Below are 16,827 nucleotides of genomic sequence, written 5' to 3'. Positions count from 1 at the left end.
TAGCCAAACTGTTTTGGCTGAAGTTCACGTCAAGCTTAATTTTTTGGGAAGACACCCAGCATGGAAAATTTCATCCCAAACAGTTATAGTTTGGCAAAGTTACAAGATTCTGTTTCAGTTGCTTATCACAGAAAGCATTGTGCTTCCTTCATAATAGATGGTGCTACCAGCTCACTTAGAATACCTGCATTTCAATTAGCATATTTGAAAACCAAGAGAAGTCATTAATTTGCAAGCGTCAAGATCTAACATCACCAGGATTTATCCCACAAACATATTTCAAAGAAGTTTTAGAGTTTATTTTTTGAGTCAGTAATTTAGAATGCAATGGATATTCAGTTATTGAAAAAGTACAAACTCGCTTACCTTGAAAATACCAACCCAATCCTTTTGGTGTGGTTGGATATACTGGGTCAGAGTGTAATGACATTCAAGGTGTACATTAGGAAGGTAACTTTTTGCCACATTTTGAAAGATCACATGTGCAAAGTTGGAAGTCTGCAGAGCATTACTTGAAGATGGAGCTTCTTGAAAGAATGACATGACTGATCTGTAACAATATTAGAATTCTTATTACTTCAGAAAAGTTATACCAGAAGACTAGTCTAAGATGTCATAAATGAGTTTAGTTCTCTTGAATGGTGCAACAATGTGAGCCCTACAAAATAAATTTCTCTATTCACAGAAAATATACTCCATAGCAAGCAGCTACAGCACAAGGTTTCACAAAATACTCTGCCTTGTCTAGACGACTTCTAAGGATAAAATGGTAGCTCGCTTTGCATGTCCAAAGACAATAAGAAGATGGAGCACTCCAGGTGGGTGTCTCTGAACCCAGAGACAAAGAGGGCTACGACTTACAACCAATATTCTTAATGATGCTGGTTGCCTTGGTAAAGAGCACCCTAGGCTTGCGGACTTCCATAATCTCCCCTCCCAGGCTGCTGCTGTTCCTTTTCTGGAGGGAAGGTTACTAAGCCTGGTGCCCCATCTAGTATGACAAGCAAACAGGAAGGTCCACTCCTCAGTTGCTGTAACTGAAATAGTGTTGTTGTTGTTGCTTTAAAAAAACCACAAGTACTAGTTTCATTCTAAGACATTAATCTGTTTATTAAGAAGCTGTCCTATTGATTTCAATGGCACTATTCATGGAAGTAAACCTAAGCACATGCACAAGTGTTAACAAGATTGAAGCTTTATACATCTATAGGGAGAGGAGGCAGAATATTTGAATGTTGCAATTTACCTTGCTCCATTTTGCAGTTATTAAAAATTATAGTAATTACAACAACTGAGTACAAGCCTTGATTCAGGCGACAACTGAACCATTAGTAAAACATATTGTTTCAGGAACTACACACCCAGTACCCACAGGAAATATTTCCATAGTGGGCTGACCAATTCCAGTTCCCACTGAAGTGAGAGGGAGTAGAATCAGCTCTTAGTATGTTCCCACCAGCTTTCCGAAATATTAAGATATTTCCAAAAATTAAAAAAATAAAGCAGTTAAGAGTTAGCCCAATTTTTCAAATAAAATGGGCAACTGGAATGAACAGACACGGCTCAGTCAAATCCAGGAAGCATTAAACAAGGTTTTCTAGCCCTAAACTCAAATATCTTTAGCCTATTACCACCTGATTTAGTAAAATACATACCCTTGCTTTTAGTTCACGGTTTATATTGTTTCGCTAGATTAGACTTTAAATAAGGATCAACACAGTTTTGCACTTTCACCAACACAACAAAATGTTAAAATAAGATTTAGAATTAGCGATTCTCCATGATTGCAAAGTACAGGTGAATAATTAAACTTCAATTTACACAAAATAAATTAAAACGCAAATTAAGCGTAGAGGAAGACATTAACATAGCTTTGGAGAGACAAGGATAAAGAAGATGACAGGGCTGAAGTATATTAGGGTAGTAGCACCCACTGGGGTTAAGGGTCTGCCTAGGCAATTCAAACATAGTACAACTTTATTCCCTGGGTATACTTGTTCCATTCTCTCCTCTCAGTCTCCCTTCCCCCCAGAATAACAAGAAGTGATATTTAAGAGACTCTCCTCACATTTTATCCAAAATATAAGTTCTATAAAAGCTAACTTTTACAAATGTGCAGTACAGTTTCCACAATTTTCTTTAAGTCTAATTAAAATATTTGTTTTTTAGCAGTCCCCACTGATGCCTGAAACCAAAACATCACAGCAGGAATTGCAGGAAAATGGTTATTTTTTTATTTTCATTGTCCAAGGTGTGAAGTGCAAAAGAGTAACCAAAACAAAAAGGAGTAACAAGCAAATTGTACTTCTAAAATTCTTTCACTACTTAAAAAAAACATAAGATCTTTTTAGTAATACAAACACAAAGATGTTAGTTTCTGCAGACAGCCAAGCCATCTGGCATGACCAACAACTTTACTGAAATCTGTTTTTACATTTTTCAAAAACAGGCTTGGCTACTCTTTTACAAATTTGCATTTCTGTAAATCGGCAGAGTACGTCTGGGATTATTACTTCTAGGCAGGAAAAAATCTCTCTGAAGTTTGGATGCAGCTGAAACCTATTTAGCGTGACAAGGATGACCCCAGAGATGTCGTGAAGCAGCCAGGGCCGCTTGTTTACCCAGCTCAGAGTCGGCTGGCTTGGCTGCCAGGAGAAGCATTTACACGTCGCTGCTGCCATACACGAGACAGTGCGTCCCGCAACGCGCCGCAGTTGAACGTTAGGGACAGCTCCTCGGAAAACAAGGGCCGGCTCCGCCCCCTCCTGCCGCAGCTGGGCTCCAAGCAGTTCCGGTGCCAGGCGGTCAGCGCCCGATACCCCTCCCCGCTTCCTCAGCAGCGGCCGGGGCGAGGCGCGACTGACCCCACACAGGTCACCTTCCCCCAGCACCCGCCGCTGCTCGCACACGCAGGTCCGGCCCCGCCCGACACAAAGCGGCCGTAGCAGCACCGCCGCCCCCCGGTTTGACCAGTGCCAGGCGGTTGGGCCGACAGAGGCCTCGCGAGCCAGGGAGCCGCTGCGGCCGGTAACCGGGCGGAGCGAATCGAGGCTACGAGACTGAACATGTAGCGCGCCCCGCCGGGCCGGGCCCGGAGTCACGGGGCACGAGCGCTCTGCCGCCCCGCCCGGGCACGGACAGGCCGAGAAGGGCCCTTACCTGGGGCGCCCACGGAGGAAACTGGGGACATCAACACTGCACCGCGGCCACCGTCATCAGATCAGCACCTAGCCCTCCCGGCCCCGCCCCTGCAGCGTTTCTTCCGGCCCCGCGCCGGAACTGCTGGAGGGGGCGGGGCCTGCTCCGAGGAAGTTGTGCCCCTCCCGCGACTGGGCCTGGGGTGGTCCCTTAGCAACCCCCGCCCAGGAAACCCCTACTGAAGGCCGGGAGTTAGTCCCATACACCCTCCCCAGCCCGACACCTGGCCCCAGAGCACTCGCGTCTCCCCCCTAAACACGGGTGGTACCAATTGGCAGTCTCCACTAAGGTCAATGGCTATTCCAGCTGAAGATCTAGCCCAGTGAGCCACTCAGTCCTGTCCGAGTTGGATTCAAAGTCCTAGGCTATAAAGCCCCTTGCTGGGTGATTTACCAGAACGAAAAAGGGATTGATTGGGTAAGAAAACTGATGAGAAATCATCATCTGCCTAATGAATCTTGTTCAGTACAGGGAAACCTCTTCTTCCTCAAAACTTCCTTTACCCTGAATGTACTCCTGTATTCTCTCCCTGTGATAGTTATTGTGAAGGAAGTACATGACAGAGGCATGAAGTCGTACTAGTCCTCGAGGAACCAGATTTACCTTTTTGGTAAGGTTATAACTCGTTAATGATTAGATCTGACAGAAACATAGCTACAATTGATTATATTCATTTATATTTCAAGTGATAAAGCATTTCACTGTACTCTTTTTGAGCAACAAATTACAAAAATAGTGTTTTATTTCTACTGCAATTTAATATTTAAATGACTGATATTTATATTTATATTTATATTTAGTTATATAATACAGTAAGCTTTTCAAAAGCAGTGTGTACATTTTACTTTGAGATCAGTTCACCAGGCAAAGGAAGAGAGCATGCAATAATCTTTCTCGTGTAAGCACAAGTGAATTTGTTAGAGTAGAGAATGAAGCTAGCTTGTATGTTAATCAGAAAACCAATAAATATTTATTTCTAAAGAAATGGGGAGAGTTATTTTTGCTTTACCTTTATCATCCATTTCTACACTGCTCTTTAGGATGTGAGATGTAGCAGCCTCTTGTTTCACTGTTTTTTTGTGATCTGAAGTTACTATATATACTGATCTGAAGTAATATAGTTAGGGCCCTACCAAATTCACCACTGTGAAAAACGTGCCACAGACTATGAAATCTGGTCTCTCCCTTGAAATGTGTATAGTATAGGTTAAAAGTCTTTTGTGTAGCATTTATCCAACCCAGGGTTCCAATCCAAAGGGGAGCCGTGGGAGGGTGGGGTCACAAGGTGTTTATAGTATTGTCACCCTCACTTCTGCACTGCCTTCAGAGCTGAGTAGCCAGACAGTGGTGGCTGATGATGAGGGCCAGCTCTGAAGGCAGGAGCGCAGTAGTAAGGGTAGCAATATCATACCATGCCATCCTTACTTCTGCACTGCTGCTGGTGGTGGCACTGCCTTCAGAGCTGGGCTCCCATCCAGCAGCCACTGCTCTCCAAGCTCTGAAGGCAGCGTTGCTGCCAGTAGCAGCACAGAAGTAAGGGTGGCAGTACCGCAACCCCCCTATAATAATTTTGCAACCACCCCCACAACCAGCTTTTGGGTCAGGATTCCTACAGTTACAACACCATGAAATTTCAGATTTAAATATGGGAAATCATGAAATTTAAGATTTTAAAATCTTATGACCATGAAATTGACCAAAATGACCTGTGAATTTGGTAGGTCCCTAATATAGTATAAGTTGTACAGTCAGCACTGGGGAGTTGATGAAAATAATTTTGCTTTCATTTTGTATTCTTGTACTCATACTACTGGTTTTTTTGGGAATGTAATGGGTGTGCTAAATCACGACTAAGGCTACGATTTAGTCATGGGTATTTTTAGTAAAAGTCATGGACAGGTCATGTGCAATAAACAAAAATTCACAGCCTTTGACCTGTCCATGACTTTTACTAAAAATACCTGTGGGGAGACCACTGCAGGGAGGTACAGGGGGCCGCTGCTGAAGGGACATGGGCTGCTGCTGGGGGAGGGGCCACCCGTGAACTGCGGCTGCTCCAGCCATCCAGGGACCACTGCCTGGGTCCGTGGACCATGGCTGCTCTGGCCGGCCAGAGACCGATGCCTATGGCTGCGGCCCATGGCTGCATTGGCCAGCCAGCCAGGGACTGCTAGCTGGGGCTGTGGACCGTGACTCCTCCAGCCACCCCAGGACTGCTGCTGGGGGCCGCCAGAACAGCTGCTGGTGTGGCTTTCATCGTGGCAGCTCCAGCAGCCACTGGTGTGGCTGTCCCAGGGGCCATCTGAGCAGCTTCAGGAGTCATGGAGGTCGTGGAAAGACATGGAATCCTGAACACAGGAATCAAACAGCAGCTTTTTGGCCACTTCCACACCTCTTTCCAGCTAGCACTATGCCCAAAAAGACCTCTGTCCAATTTTTTCAGGGCCAAATTATCATTGCTTTACTTACTTACTTTCTGCTCTGTCTCTGGCTGCTCTCAGATAACATGCACACTTCAATCAAGCAATACCCAGAGAAATCCCTCTGCCCCCATAGCTCAGTTCCTGACTGGCCTTGCACATGGCCTGTGTTTTGGGTGGGGATCCTATTGTTTCAGATATCTTACTTCAAAAGGAGTTTAACTGCTTCTTACATTTATCCTGAATGAAGGGTGGCTGTCATGGTCACCAGCTTCAAGGAGATTTCACTCAATCACTCTTAAAAGTACTAAACAAGAAAAGACCTATTGCTATGAAACATCTTTATGGACAGATGATAAAGAGAAAGTAAAAGGACTAAAGAAAAAAGTTTTTATTTGAATTTCTTCTAAGTAACAGCAGTTGTAGTAAGTGGGGGCAGAGATCATCCTTAAATGACATTTTTTGGACATCTCTTAATTTTGGATCACGTGCTTAAATATTACAGAAGTAGGCACATTAGGAATGTCTAAAATAATAAGCCAACTTTATCTTTGTCAAGATAAATTGACTTGTCAGTATATTCTTCCTGAAGCTGACCACAAAGTGGGAAGAACTCTTTTGTTACTTGTGTGGATATTAGAATGTGAAAAGACAAATAGGAATAAATATATATTAATGTGACTCACATAAACTCTTTGTCACTCATTCATTTTACCTCCTGTTCATCTCTGTGCCTTATTTTACAAGCCCAGAAATAGTCACAGAGGGAAATGTAAGAGTTAAGAGAACACTAGATTGCCAAATCAGAATTTTATCAGAGATTGTAGCATCTTAGTCTCTGTTCTTAATGTAAAGGGCTATCAAGGAACCAAAAAGATACCAAAGACAAGTGAGTTTACAAAAATGTATATCACATAGAAATACTTCAACAGAGTGCCCATTCCCAGTTGTAAAAATGGAAAGGGTGTATTTTGGATCTGATTAAGATTAAATGAAGAATGTTTAATGATCTCAGAGCAACATGAGGTGTGATCATGTTCTTGTATAGCATCCAAAGAAATATTTCATGCCATGCAGCTTTCACAGGGAGATTGTTAGTTTCATTTTCTAAATCAAATAATAATTTTCATCTTTAAAGTTCTGTACAAATAATCAATTATTTCTCATAAATGTCTGTCCAAGAAGTAAGTTAGAAATCTGATGCACAGAAGTTAGACACTTTTTTAAACGTGATTGATTTAAGCACCCAACTTAATTACCCAGGTTTGGGTACTGAATGTATACTTAGAAATGGGATGAAACCACCGTTTATTGTGTTTGAATTATGAGTTGCACAGAGTAGTATAGAGCAATTTAGGAAGATACAAATGGGTGTGAATCCAAACCTTGGATCTGAAGATCAAAATTCAATGAAATATCCCTATGCTTCTTAATCATATTGAGCACTTACATAGAGTATTTAAGCTAGGCATCGTTGGCCAAGAGGGAATCAGCACAGCCTCTGAGTGGGGTAGGTGAAGAATAGAGAATTTAAGTGACTGCTCAAAGGTTACAGAGCAAGTTTGTGGCAGATTGAGAGTTCTTGGTGTAGGGACTCTTCTGTGTGTGGATATCACTTACTATTCCCAAAAGCACAGAGAGTGTCTGATGAAAAATATGAGTATGTTCTCAGTCAGTATCATTAGAAAATATAAAAACATTCTTTGCAGGATATATTTTAATGAGAAGTCATTTAATGAGCAAACCAATTTGGGGAGTTGACACAGGAAAAAAAAAAAAAGCAGCACCACTGCAGTGAATCTCAAAGTGCTTGAGAGGCTTGCATTGCAGGGCTAAAAATAGCAGTGTATGAGTTTGTGATCAGGCTGGAACCAGGCTCTGAGACCCTCCCCCATTACCAGGTCTCAGAGCCCTGGCACCAGCCTGAGCCCAAACACCTACATTGCTATTTTTAGACCCGCAGCACAAGCCCTGAAACCCTGAGTAAGCTGACACTGTCCATCCGTGAGTATTTAGCTGCGGTATAGAAATACCCATAAAGACCAATTCCTTTCAGTGTACTAGCTCAGAATCATGCCTCGTATTCATGTACCTAATAAATAACAGCCCCAAGATTGCTTCCAGGCTACTGCCTTCATGGCCTATCAGTGCACTGCTGTCATTTCTTACTTCTGCATTGTTTCAAATACAAATATCTCCACTTCTAATAATAGGTCCTCCAGCAGATAAAGTAAAGATGGTAAAATTTGGAAATCTTTTAGGATAATGCAATCGTTATCAGTAATATGAACTTTCCAAAAAGGTTAACTGTTGAAAAAATATTTCTGATGAGGACGCCCTAATGTCTGGCAGGATTAAAACCACTCATTCGTACAGGTATCTTTGCAGGGTGACCTTTTCACAACAATATGAAGATACTGCTGCAGTACCAACACTACTAATGGGAACAAAAGGAAGGGATTCACCTTCCTACTCAGTTTCTTTTAAAAAAAAAAAAAAGAGCTCCTTTAATAATTTGATGCCTGGAAATTAGAGATGGGGCCCAAACAAAACTGTAACCTTGGGTAAATCTGAATCTGGATTCAGGTCCAGTCTAAAAGTCTTGTTTGATCCCTGTCTCCAGCACAGAATGAACCAAAACCATCGGAGGCTTCAGGCTTTGATCTAGATCTGAACTTTTCCATTCAGGCTCCTCTCTGCTTTATACACATTGCAAACAAACTATATACTTCTAATTATTAGTACCCAAGAAAGGGTACTGTATATTGTGGCTAAATAGTATAAGGGCATGATTTAGTGCTACTGATGACGTTTGGCATTGATTTGTGTAGGTTCCAATGATTCCACTTAGTTGTAATCCTACCCATACTCCAACCCCCGTAAAAAGCCTGGAGCTGCTATGAAATGTAAAAGATGTATATCAATCACTAAAGCAGGAACTCTTTCTAGTTATGTTGTAAGGTATACCTTCTAATTAACTCCTGTATCGAAGATCATTTTACAGAAAACTAATAGTTACATTATTGTGAATCAGTCACATAGTTACAAATAATATTCTTTCATTGCTGACAATGTTTCATTTCTGAACATTAAAAAGTCTAACTAAAGTGCTTACAGACTTCACCTTCAAAAAAGATTGGGAGGCACCCCTTTGGAACATATTAGAAATCACATATTGCTAACATTCCTTATTAAGGAGAAGGTTTCGGTATGTGTACTTTGGATTTCTTTTCCAGCACTTAATTGGAATTGATGAAGAAAAGCTATTCAAAAGCTGCCAGGATTTTTAAATCTGTATGAGTGAGATTGATTAAATTTGTGACTTTTCCCATAAAGGTATAGGTGAGAGCAGACATGTTAATTTTGTCTGTGTGTGCGTGCATGTGTGTATGAGAAAGAAAGAGAGAGTTTACTCCTAAGGTGTGAGACTTGGCAGCTTTGCACTGTACAATGGGCATAAGAAACCACATTTCTGTAAATGACCACATTTGAATTGCTGTTATTTCACAGTTGGATTACTGTATTGTTAAAGTGAAAAGGAATGTTTTTAATAAATCCAAATAATGAAGTAAATGCTAGCACACACTGAGTCTTTGCTCTCTGGGGTATCATTAATATATGTTCACTGGAGACCCAGGTCTGGGGGAGTGTTTAATTTCTTATTTATGGTGTTTTCTACTTTTAGCACACCTCCTACTGGCACACAGATAAGTGCATGTAAATGACCATTGAGTAGGTGCTATTTAAATTTTAACAAATATAAAACAAGTATTTTTACTGTATACTTTATATGGTATGGTAGATTTACTGCTTTCACCAGCCTTGTGTCTTCCTGTATTCTATCTGACATTAATGAGAAGCTACACTCCCAAAAGGCCAATCTTTTATATTCAGATACAAATAAATCACATGTGGCATATCATATATTGTAAGTTACAATAGTGAAGGCTAAAACAAACCAAAAGCCCAAGAGCTTTGGAAGGGATATCAACTCTTATGGATCAGGGCATAATGCCCAACCCCTAACTCAGTGGTTTTCAACATGTGGTCCATGGAACCCTGACTATGTCTAAGGGGGCCATGAAAGCTTGTTGTTACCCTCAGGATCTGCACTGCTGCTCAAAATTTTTTAGGAGTCTGCAAATGAAAAAAGGTTGAAAACCACTGCCCTAAACTGATGAAGATTAGGAAGAAACTTTCCCCACTGAATGCCTGTAGTCCTACACTATTTTGCTACTTATATGTGTTTTTGACCATCCTACAACACCCAGTGTGTAACTTAAACCACCATTTAGATCACCATTACACTTGGCTCATAGTATTATTAAGTAGCATGAAATATAATCAGTGATGGTATGAAAGTTTATTTCCAAAAGTGCTTATGGAGAACAGCTGAACAAGTATGATCTCCTGACCTCAAAGTGTTTGTTTATTGGGAAATAGATTAAATTTAGAGAACTGGAATACATCTTGGACAAGGCTGGCATTCTCTAGATTTGTTACATCTCTGTAGGCTGTAACAAACAATGTTGTCTCTCTCTTTTATCTGATAAAATGATAGTAGGATTGTATTACACCACTTATAATATGAAATTTATGATCATTTTTAAATGTAGTAAACCAATGATGGTTTATGTGCATTGAGGATGATGTAGTTCTGGTGCAAAAAAAAAAAATACAAAAGTATACATATTTCAAACCAGTTGGTCTTCTCATTTGTGAATCAAGGCTTCAGTCAGTGTACATGAAGGGGTGCAGAAAGTCCAGTCTGCTATTTAAAAAAAAAAGGAAAGGGGGAACTAAGAAACTCTGGATTTTGGAAATGTATCAGGATTGTTTTTCTTGTGTTACCTGTCACTAGAGTTGGTCAAGTGTGGATAGGCAGATTCAGTAAGACAGATTCTGATTTAAATAATATTTCATTAATTCCGTTAATTGTATTGATGATACACTGGTGTAAGTCCATATTAAGTGAGTTCAAAATCTACCCACATTTAATTTTACAAATAGATTATTCTTTTTTCTGGATTTAAATGGTTGACTGATAGAATAATGCTCAGTGCCTTTGTATGTAGTTGTTAATTTATCATCATCTCAGATGGTAAGGACCAAATCTCTTGTTAATGTCAATGAGGTTGGAGTAGTGTAAATAAATACTTTGTCCTTTCCAAGTGGTTGTGGAAAAAGCAAGACATTGCTTTGGACCAATGATTCTTTATAGCAACACTTACATCATGCTGATCTTTAAGAGGTGACTATATTGTTTTGATGGCCAGTTCCCCAGTGGCATTGCTCTTAGTTGCAGTAGTACCACAAACGGCAGTGGGGAAACATGTGCCACCAGTTCTTGAGTTAGAAGAAGCTACAAAGCCTATGAAAGTTAGCCCCTCAAAGAGTATTATTCTCTAATAGCCTCTCCAATATTTTTTTTTTTGCCTTTAGTTGCAGGTGACTTTACTTTCTTTAAGTTTTGTTAACCTACAGAAATGGTCCGCAAGAGCTAACACAGAATACAGACACCACAAAATGAATGAGAAAAACACTTCAGAGTTAATGTTGCTTCAAGGTAATATGTTCAAATGAAACAAGTGTGCTATATATTTAGAATATTTAAACATCAAAGTGTATTCTTCCTCTTTAATTAGTAGGATGTGACAGAAGTTTGTTAAAATAAATATCTGTACCTAATTGCCCTATATATTTGCAAACTACAGAACTTTGTATAAAATTTTAATTCAAAATACTTTGAGACAATAAATATTAAAATAATTGAGCAGTTTTGTCTTTCTGTGGAACAGAGAGTATATTGATATACACTGACTTCAGTGATGGTTAAGTGAAAATACAACAATAGATTTTTTTTTTCTAGTGAAGGGCTTAATGCCCTATTCTGCTCCCATTGAAGTCAATGAGTCCTGTGTTCCAAACACACCCCAAACTGCAAAGGACTTAAACCCAATGGGGGCTGGGTGCATAAAGAATTCAGGATCAAGCCCTAATTCTGAAGTCTGTATCCAAGAGTAGACAGTAGTCTTCAGAAGTTGATTCTTCTGTGCTGAGTTATGTTACTTCATTAAAAATGTCCCTGCATTCAAAGTTAGTTAATTATTTTCGTATACTACAGTAGGCTCCATTCGTTCATGGATACCGACTCCTTTAGGTCAGACAGCCCGTTAGTGATGGAGGTCTTTTTCTTTCCCGTGGGCCTTATACAATTCCCATTGATTTCAATGCAACTAGAATCAGCCCCTATGTTAAGATGATTCAAGATTTTGCTAAGAGCAGTACCTAATGAAGAAAATGTTTCCAATTTGACAGAATGCATTGTTATGCATTTTTGTAGACAAAGACAAAAGCGAGGACTGAGGCATTGCCAAATTTGTGTATTAAATCCCTTTTGTATATCCAAGTGGGAGCAGTTTGGGCTTTGATCAGAGTGGTGGGGGTTAACAGTTTTGGAAAGATATATTCAGTATTATTTATAAAATTATAAATATGTTTTATATTGATACATATTTTCATGTGCAGTGAAGATTATCCCATCCTCTTTTGGCCCATCTAAGTTTGAGATCAGCTTTTCTCTGTTGCTTTCTTTTTTTGTAACACCTCTTTTTTTTTTTTTTTTAACTGTATCTCAGTATCTCATAATCAACAGATGTGCATTGTGTGGCCTTTGGTTATTGCAGTTCTCATAGACTTTAAGGCTAGACGGCATCATCATGATCATCTAGTCTGACCTCCTGCACATTGCAGGCCACAGAACCTCATCACATTCTGACATAAATCAGCACATTTTAATATGTAACATGTTGCATGTCTTAATGATGAAAATAAAATGGTTGAAAACTTAAAACACTTATGAGTACTTCTGTTTATGTACCTATATATATACATATATTGTTTTGTTTTCATCTTTAATTGCTTTCCCAGGAACCCCTCTCTTCACCCAAAATAAAATTACCCTCTACGTTAGATTCCTAAGTGATGTAGAGTAGGGCTAGTCTGTGGGCCTTACTCTTGTCTCTTGTTAGTGTACAGACTAGCATCTGAAAATGAGCAGCGTAAAGAGTCTGATCCAAAATCCATTGAAGTCAGTTGAGATATTCTTCAGTTACAACATAAAAGTGGAACAGAACCTGAAGTTTCTTAGGCTGCAGTACACACAACTTCCCATATTGTGATGTCTTGCGAATTCTGGTAGTGGAGTAGCTCTGCTGCTAGTGGCCCAGCTATTCTCACGAGGAGAGCCCCAGAACTGGTGTGACTGAAGTTTCTCACAGCCAGTACTCCAGCACCATCCCCTTACATGTCTACCTTGGAAAAGTCTGGGATTGGAGTTCTCTTTCTTCCTCCCAAGATTTCTATCTTTACTACTCTGTATGTTTTTCTCTTTTTAGAGTGGGATTTTCAAAGGAACCTAAGGGAGTTAGGTGACCAAATCTCATTTGATGCCTAGCCCCTTTTGACTCTTTTGAAAATTCCATCCCTAAGTTCAAGGTTATGAGCCCTAATGTAATTACTCTCAGACAAGAAGAAAACTAACACTTGGCTTTGTTGAACTCAATATAAACACAGATGACATATACTATGCAGTCTGGCATGTCCTCAGATGTCCAACTAAACAGCAACAGAATTGTATATAACAGAAAAAATATCTAACAAAATAGGACTACGGTAAGCATTAATGCAAACACTGTATAAATGCAACATTGACATTGAGATTCTAATCTTTTAACTCCCAGGAATTTCAGAAGTAGGGTTCCCACAAAAGCTTTAATTTTGCCTCCTAGTATGTATGTATTACATACAGGAGTGTTGATAAGTACTTGATTACACACCATTGAGCAATCATGTGTCACACAACTAAGCAAAAAATACATCAATGCAAATGAGCTGCACTTTTTGTATAATACTAGGTGCAAAAATACATCAATTTGTATTACTATTTTTATTATTATTATTTTATTATCTTATTTGAAAAATATGCACATTGTGGAAAACTAAAACAATCCCAAACTCTGAAATTCCTGAATTTTACAGTATAATATTTATAGAAACTGCTTTGCATTGATAAAGTGCCTTTCATTTGGGATCTCAAAATACTTTACAAACATTGAGGTATGTCTACTGTGCAGCTAGGAGTGCTAAAAATAGCCATGTAGCCTACGGCAGCATGGGCAGTAACTCAGGCTAGTTACCCAAGGACAAACCCGTTTGACCCTCTGGGTGTAGACTTGGGCAGCTAGCTCAAGCTGCCACATATGTTACTCCCTGACTACATTGCTATTTTTAGTATGCCAGCTTGAGTAGAGCTAGTGTATGTCTGTCAATTCTGGAGGTTTCCAAAAGGAGGCTGGATAGCAATCTTTCTTGGATGGTTCAGACCCAATAAATCCTGCATCTTGGCAGGGGATTAGACTATATGACCCGAACTGCAGTGTAGACGTACTCATGTAAGGAAACTATACAAGTTAGGTAAGTATACAGAGGAAGTGAGAGGTTAAGTGTTAGAGCAAGGAATAGAATTCAGTAGTCCTGGCTACCAGTTCTCTTCTAACTAAAACCTCAAATTTACTGCTGCATCCATTCCAGCTTGCTATCACCAAATTGAGTTAATGTTGAATTTAAATACTCTATAGTTAGGACCTCATTTTTCATAAGTGCTGAGCAGATACAATTCCAGATAAATTCAATGGAAGCTATGCATACTCAGACCCCACACCCCCGGAAATAAAACCCTAGGTCTCAAAAAATTAATCACTCCCAACTAGTGGAAACTTCTGAAAAATCTGCCCAACCCTGACTAAATAAGTAGCCCAAGTCACACAAGGTATATCTACACCAGGGATCGGAAACCTTTGGCACGTGGCTCGCCAGGGAAAGCGTCTGTGGTACCATATGGTCTCAGGTTATGCGTCAAAGGGCACATGGAAGATCTTCATATACTAATGGGATAAAAATCATTTAAATCATTAAAAGACATGGAACTCATAGTATTGAAGGTCACCAAGCATTGGCAAGGATGCATTGATATTATTATTTATTATTAAATTATAGATCAATGGAAGAGTGTTTGAACTATAAACTGTGAAATTGTAGCATGATCATTGTTTAACAATATCAGACCTCAGTGACTGATTTGTAAGAGTATTTCATTCTCATTTATTATGGTTTATCATATATGCTAAATATTTAAATTGTATATGAGGAACAAAAAACACTTATTGAAGTTCTATTGTAGGTTCCACTATATTAGAATAGCTGGATTGTGGATGATAGCATGAAAAAAAAACTTGCAAGACAACAAAGCAAGATATTCATCTCCAACTGAAACCACTGGGGGGAATGGAGGGTGTCCTTCCATGGACCTCAATGGTGGGGGGAGGTTGGAATAGGACCTTACAACCAAGCTCTGACAATTTCTACTGAGGGTTTTTAGTCTGGGAAGCTGAACTGTAGTGGCCAAGCAGTCTCTTCATGCAATTCTGCCTGAGCAGAGAAAATGCAGGCAGAATGTCTTGGAAAGGTCCAGGAAGAATATGCTTGACCTTATTAGTTTGCTTAAGAAAAGAGCAGCCATTTGCTCCCCACCAGCACCTGCTGCCACACACCAGTAGATATTTAGAGTGGGCACAATCCTGACTGTATCCCCAACCCTTGTGATTACTAGCTAGCTCAGGGATCACTAATGGCAGCATTTTGCTTGCTTTCTGAGCTGGTGGGAAAGGGATGGGGGGCAGTGAAAAGGTTGCTGCACTGTCTTCTGTACCTAATGCACCATTCAGGATTAGCCAGAATTTATCCATTAGTGTTTTACAAAGACTGATGATACAATAATTAATTATTCACTGGTTATAGTGAGGCATTGTGATTTAGTGAATAGGACACTGGAATGATAGTCAGGAGTCCTGTGTTCTCTTGCCTCTGCCATTGACCTGCTGAGCGTCCTTGGAAAACTCACTACACCTCTCAGTACCTCAGTTTTACTATCTGTAAAATAGATGTAATGTTGCTTATCCTCCTTTGTTAAAGCAGTTTGAGATATACTGATGAAAAGTGCTGCATAAGAGCTATGTTTTTATATGTTTCTATTCAGATTCTTGCAGCATAATACAAAATTAACATTGCAGTTAAACTAAGGTGACCAATATTTTAGCAAATTTTGTTGAAGAAAATAAGTTGCTTCATGCCACATTCAGTCAGATACTTTGAGCTCCCTCTTCACACCTAAATCATAAGGCTATTATTATTGCCTTTAAAAAACAATACACCATTGACGGAACAGAAACTTTAAAGCCAATTAAATGTTGGCAATTTTCCTACTACTGGCAAAGTCACACTTGTTAACAGTTCCCCTTTGTGATGCATTTGAAGTGTAATCACTGATTTCTGGAAAATATATTTAGCACTTACAGATATTTTGAAATCTCTATTGAATTTCTTTTTATAGACACTCGAGATTTTACTGTAATATTTTTAAAAATATCCAAGTAGTTCTATTGATGCACCCAGAAAGTTATGCACCCAGATATTTAACGTGTGGAAGACAAAATGTTTCAATATGTAGAAATATGCTATACACATAATAAATATTTCAATTATACATTTACATTTTAACTGTTGAACAATTTCAAAAATCATCATATACTGATCTCTTTATGAAATGCTATCCTATTAGTTGTGACTTTGAAGATATTGCTGCTATGTTGAATAGATGAGAACATACTTGTTCCAGAGTCTAATACAAGTGAAAGCTTTCATAGCTATTTACTTCAAACAAAATAATGTTGGAGTCTAACACAGCTTTTTTCTGCATTTTGTGTGGAAAGAATGTGATTAGCTTGGCAAAGAAATTAGAAACGTATAAAAATAAATTAACTAGGAAAGCTTAGTTTACATTAAGATAAACTGTACTAAAAGTGAAATTATATATTTTTCAACAAAATGAGCTAACTTTATTATAAACTACTAAAAGTTCAACCATCACTAGAGGGTATTTTGCGGGGGGTGGGATGGGGGGAGAAGCCTCTTAATTTACCTACTTATTTTTTCTTTATGTCCATAGTGTAGTTGTCCTGCAATTGCTAGTTTCTTTCTCAAATTGGCTATTCCAGAATGCCTGGCCTGGTGACCTATGGTCAGTGTGGGAAAAGGGACTCTAATTAATCTAATCTAGTCTAAAGTATTTCTAATGTGCCTATCTCTGTAA

General features: G+C 39.3%; 2 protein-coding genes across 9 annotated transcripts in view; one reads left to right on the top strand and one right to left on the bottom strand.

Annotated features, from left to right (window-relative positions):
* TAX1BP1 (Tax1 binding protein 1) overlaps positions 1 to 3,306 on the bottom strand; it is a 76,106-nt gene extending 72,800 nt beyond the window's left edge. For 5 of the 7 annotated variants that reach the window (XR_005593824.1, XM_039523423.1, XM_039523425.1 and 2 more), the window contains exons 1-2: positions 3,160 to 3,305; positions 367 to 550 (exon numbers count right to left, since the gene is read on the bottom strand). Coding sequence is in view for 6 of the 7 variants with exons in the window: in XM_039523423.1 (XP_039379357.1) it covers positions 367 to 543 (177 nt within the window). In the remaining variant the exon portion in view is untranslated. Of the gene's footprint in view, positions 1 to 366; positions 551 to 2,621; positions 2,754 to 3,159 lie in introns of those variants that run through there. The other 2 variants (XM_039523428.1, XM_039523424.1) reach the window with 2 other exon arrangements.
* Positions 3,307 to 3,399: 93 nt separating this feature from the next.
* Positions 3,400 to 16,827, top strand: part of HIBADH (3-hydroxyisobutyrate dehydrogenase) — a 144,932-nt gene continuing 131,504 nt past the window's right edge. Inside the window, exons 1-2 of one of the 2 annotated variants that reach the window (XM_039523430.1) lie at positions 3,400 to 3,615; positions 3,737 to 3,808. The gene's annotated coding sequence lies outside the window, so the exon portion shown is untranslated. The remainder of the gene's footprint in view (positions 3,616 to 3,736; positions 3,809 to 16,827) is intronic. The other variant, XM_039523431.1, reaches the window with a different exon arrangement.

This window comes from Mauremys reevesii, linkage group 2 (assembly GCF_016161935.1).
Source record: "Mauremys reevesii isolate NIE-2019 linkage group 2, ASM1616193v1, whole genome shotgun sequence".
Lineage (NCBI taxonomy): Eukaryota > Metazoa > Chordata > Testudines > Geoemydidae > Mauremys > Mauremys reevesii.
This window is presented reverse-complemented; position numbering and strand designations above follow the sequence as displayed.